Here is a 4,872-nt window from a genome sequence, read left to right on the forward strand (position 1 = left end):
TCTGTATGAAATATAATTTAGTTGGGGAGGGTGGAGTGGAGGCAAGCATTTTACATCTGATGAGTCACCATAAAGCTATTTCTCTATTCCTGCTTATGGCAAACTGAGTGGGCTTTATATTAGTAATATGCAGAGCTGTCTAAGGTTAGGAACAAGACAGTGGTGCCCACTCTATCATTCCTACTCAACAAATTACTAGAAGTCTTAGCTAGAGCAATCAGGCAAGAAAAAAATAAAAAGATAGTAGAATTGAAAAGGAAAAAGTAACATTGTCTCTATTTGCAAATGACATGATTTTATACATAGAAAATCCTAAAAGTTCAGCCAAAAAACATATTTGATCAATGAATTCAATTTGCAGGATACAAAATTAAAATACAAAAATTGGTAGCATTTGTGTATACTAATGACTTTTCTGAAAAAGAAATAAAGAAATCAATCCCATTTACAGTAGTATTTTTAAAAAACCTTTAGGAATAAATTTAATTAAGGAGATTGAAGATTTATACTCTGAAAACTGTAAGACATTGATGAAAGAAATTGAAGAAGGAACAAACAAATGGAAATGTATCCTATATTCATGGATTGGAAGAATTAATATTGTTAAAATGTCAATAATACCAAAAGCTATCTGTAGATCCAGTGCAATCCCTATCAAAATTACAATGGTGTTGTTTATAGGAATAGAAAAAAACAGTCCTAAAATTTATACAGAGCCAGAAAATACTCATAGTCAAAAAATTCTAATAAAGCAGGAGACATCACAGTTCTTGATTTCAAGCTATACTATAAAGCTATAGCCATCAAAATAGTATGATGTGAAGTGAAGTCACTCAGTCGTGTCTGACTCTTTGTGACCCCATGGACTGTAGCTTACCAGAGTCCTCCCATGGGATTTTCCAGGCAAGAGTACTGGAGTGGGTTGCCATTTCAATAGACCAATGGAACAGAATTGAGAGCTCAGAAATAAACCCAAACATATACAGTCAACCAGGGAATGAAGAACCTGCAAAGGAGAAAAGACAGTATCTATAATAAATGGTACTGGAATAATTGCTATTCAGAATGAAACTGGTAATTATTAGAGAAATGCCCATCAAAACTACAATGAGGTATCACCTCACACCAGTCCAAATCAGTCAGTTCAATTCAGTCGCTCAGTAGTATCTGACTCTTTGCAACCCCATGGACCACGGCATGCCAGGCTTCCCTGTCCATCACCAACTCCTGGAGCTGGCTCAAACTCATGTCCATCAAGTTGGTGATGCCATCAAACCATCTCATCCTCTGTCATCCCCTTCTCCTCCCAACTTCAATATTTCCCAGCATCCAGGTCTTTTCCAATGAGAATGGCCATTATTAAAACATCTACAAATAACAAATGCTGGAAAGGGTCTGGAGAAAAGGGAACCCTCCTACACAGTTAGTGGAAATATAAATTGGTACAGGCACTATGGAGAACAGTATGGAGGTTCCTTAAAAATAAAAATAAAGTTACCATATGATCCAGCAATCCCACTCCTGAGCATATATCCAGATAAAACTATCATTCCAAAAGATGCATGCATCCCTGTGTTCATAGCAACACTATTTACAATAGCCAATATATCACCGTAAATGTCCATTGACAGAAGATTTGGCGTGTGTGTGTGCGTGTGTGTGTGTGTATACATATATATAGATATAATGAAATATTACTCAGCCATAAAAAGAATGAAATAATGCCATTTGCAGCTACAAGTATGGATCTAGAGATCAGTATATTAAGTGAAGTTAGAAAGAGAAAGACAAATACCATATGATGTCACTTATATGTGGAATCTAAAATATGACACAAACGAACTTATCTATGAAACAGGAAAAGACTCACAGACATAGAGAAGAGGCTTGTGGTTGCCATGGTGGGGAGGGGGGAGGGAATGGCTAGATTGGGAGTTTGGGTTTAGCAGATGTAAACTGGTATATATAGAATGGATAAACAACAAGGTCCTACTGTGTAGCACAGGGAACTATATCAATATCCTGTAATAGGTGACCAGAAACCATCCCAAGAGCAGCTGCGTGAGGCCAGGCCAGGAGGGAGGCCTTGACTTAGGTTTGACACACTCACCCTGAGCGTCCTTGTCACCTGGGTTTGTTTAGATGGCTCCCGCAAAGAAGGGGGGCAAGAAGAAGGGCTGGTCTGCCATCAATGAGATGGTGATCAGAGAATACACTATCAACATTCACAAGCGCATCCATGGAGTGGGTTTTAAGAAGCATGCCCCTAGGGCACTCAAAGACATCTGGAAATTTACCATGAAGGAGATGGGAACTCCAGATGTGCACATCGACACCAGACTCAACAAAGCCATCTGGGCCCAAGGAATAAGAAATGATGCATACCGGATCCGTGTGCAGTTGTCCAGAAAACGTAATGAAGACGAAGACTCGCCAAACAAGCTCTACACCTATGTGCCTGTCACCACCTTCAAAGATCTACAGACAGTCAATGTGGATGAGAACTAACTGCTGATTAACCAATAAAGTTATTGAACTGCAAAAAAAAAAAAAAAATTCTGTAATAAACCACCATGGAAAAGAATATATACATATATATTATATACATTACATATATATAACTGAATCCCTTTGCTATACACCAGAAACTAATACCATATTGTAAATCAACTATATTTCAATAAAAAAAAGAATGAAGCTGAACACATGCCTTATACCTGATACCTCTCATAAATACTAACTCAAAATGGATGAAAAACTTATATGTAAGACCTGAAATCATAAAACATCTAGAAGAAAACATTGGACTAAATCTCCTTGACATGAGTCTTGGTAATGGTTTTTTTGGATATGACACATAAAGCACTAACAACAAAATAAAAAGGTAAGCAAGTGGGACTACCTCAAACTAAAAAACCTCTTCACAGCAAAAGAAGCCATCAATAAAATGAAAAGAAAACTTATGGGATGATAAAAATATTTGCAAGTCATACATATAATGAGAGATTAACATATAAAATATTAAAGAACTCACACAACTCAATAGCAGAAAAACAAATAACCCTATTTAAAAATAGGCAAAGGACTGTAATAGACATTATTCCAAAAAAGATATATGAGAGGCCAACGGATATGTGGAAAGATGCTCAACATCACTAATCATTAAGGAAATGCAAATTAAAATCAAATTAAAAATTCACATTTGTTAGAATGGCCATCATCAAAAAAAGATGCTGGTGTGGATGTGGCAAAAAGAGAATTCTTGTGCACAGCTGGTGGGATTGTAAATTGGTATAGACACTGTGAAAAATAGTATGGAAGGCCCTCAAAAATTAAAAATAAAATCACCATGTGATTGAGCAATTTTACTTCTGGAACATATCCAAAGGAAAACACAAACTAAAAAATATATCTGTACCCCAATATTCATAGCAGTATTATTTATAATAACCAAGATGTGGAAGCAATTTAAATACCCATCAATAGATGAATGGATAAAGAAGTTATGATCTAAAAAATACACACACACACAGTGAACTATTACTTAGCCACAAAAAGAATGAAATCTTATCATTTGCAACATATGGATGGACCTCGAAGACATTATACTAAATGAAATGTCAGACAGAAAATGATAAATAGTTTATGACCTTATTTACATGTGAAATCTTTTTTAAAAACTCATAGAAAAAGAGATCAGATTTGTGATTATTAGAGATGGAGGTGGAATTGGAGGAAGTGGTCAAAAGGTCCAAACTTCTAGTTGCAAAATATGTAAGTACTAGGGATATAATATGGGCTTCTCAGATGGTAAAGAATCTGCTTGCAATGAAGGAGACCTGGGTTCGATCCCTGGGTTGGGAAGATCCCCAGGAGGAGGGCATGGCAACCCACTCCAGTATTCTTGCCTGGAGAATCCCCATGGACAGAGGAGCCTGGTGGGTTACAGTCCATGGAGTTGCAAAGAGTTGGACACGACTGAGGGACTAAGCACAGCACAGAATGGGGTTGTAATATACAATATGATAACTATAGCTAACACTGCTATATGATATATAGGAAAGTTAAGAAAGTAAGTCCTGATTCCTCATGATAAGCAAAAAGTTTTTTTTCTTTCTTTCCTCTTTACTGTATCTTTATAAGATGGATGTTTGCTGAACCTATCGTGGTAATCATTTCACAATATATGTATATCAAACCATCATGCTCTGTGCCTTCAACTTACACAGAAATAAATGTTAATTATTTCTAAACAAAACTGGAAAAAAGACAAATATACAAAACAATGCTTTATAAACATTGGACAGCAAGACCTCACAGGATCCCTGAGAGAAAGGAAACACAGAAGGTGAGCCCTATGATTGCCCTAGCTTATTTCTGGGAAATAGTTTCCAGCACATAATGCAGGAAGTGCAAAACTGAAAAGAGTCTGGTATTCTCACTAAGTTGAGGAGATAGAGTGGAGGATTTCAGGAGGCCAAGGTGTTAGAATATGCAGGGCACAGTAATAGGAGTATACACAGAGTGAGAGCTATGGAAACATGCAGATGCTACCTTTTCCAATTTTCCAGTCAGTTCTGAGCATGTGTTGTGAGGAAACTACCCTCAGAAAAGGAGCAGGCAGAACAATTCTTGGAGCTCAAACAGAACTGTTAAGAGTTCACATTCCTAAAAGCCAAAGTCAAGAAATCTCTTAATGATTGGGACATCAGATAAAGTACACAGAAGGATATTATCTCAGTAGAGAGGACAAATTTAACCCTAGACTAAAATATTTTGGTAGCTTCTGGTATAATCTAACAACTCTTAAAAGCAAAACTCAAAATGATCAAACTGTTTCCAAGTGTCTCAATTGTGTCTTAAAACAAAGCT

At 36.6% G+C, this 4,872-nt stretch overlaps 1 protein-coding gene across 1 annotated transcript; it reads left to right on the top strand.

The window, feature by feature from the left end:
- The first annotated feature begins 2,142 nt into the window (after positions 1-2,142).
- Positions 2,143-2,662, top strand: LOC133242421 (large ribosomal subunit protein eL31-like). The gene has a single exon (XM_061408576.1). The coding sequence runs from the start codon at positions 2,143-2,145 to the stop codon at positions 2,506-2,508; it is 366 nt and encodes a 121-aa protein (XP_061264560.1). The 3' UTR covers positions 2,509-2,662.
- Positions 2,663-4,872: the final 2,210 nt, after the last annotated feature.

This window comes from Bos javanicus, chromosome X (assembly GCF_032452875.1).
Source record: "Bos javanicus breed banteng chromosome X, ARS-OSU_banteng_1.0, whole genome shotgun sequence".
Taxonomy (NCBI): domain Eukaryota; kingdom Metazoa; phylum Chordata; class Mammalia; order Artiodactyla; family Bovidae; genus Bos; species Bos javanicus.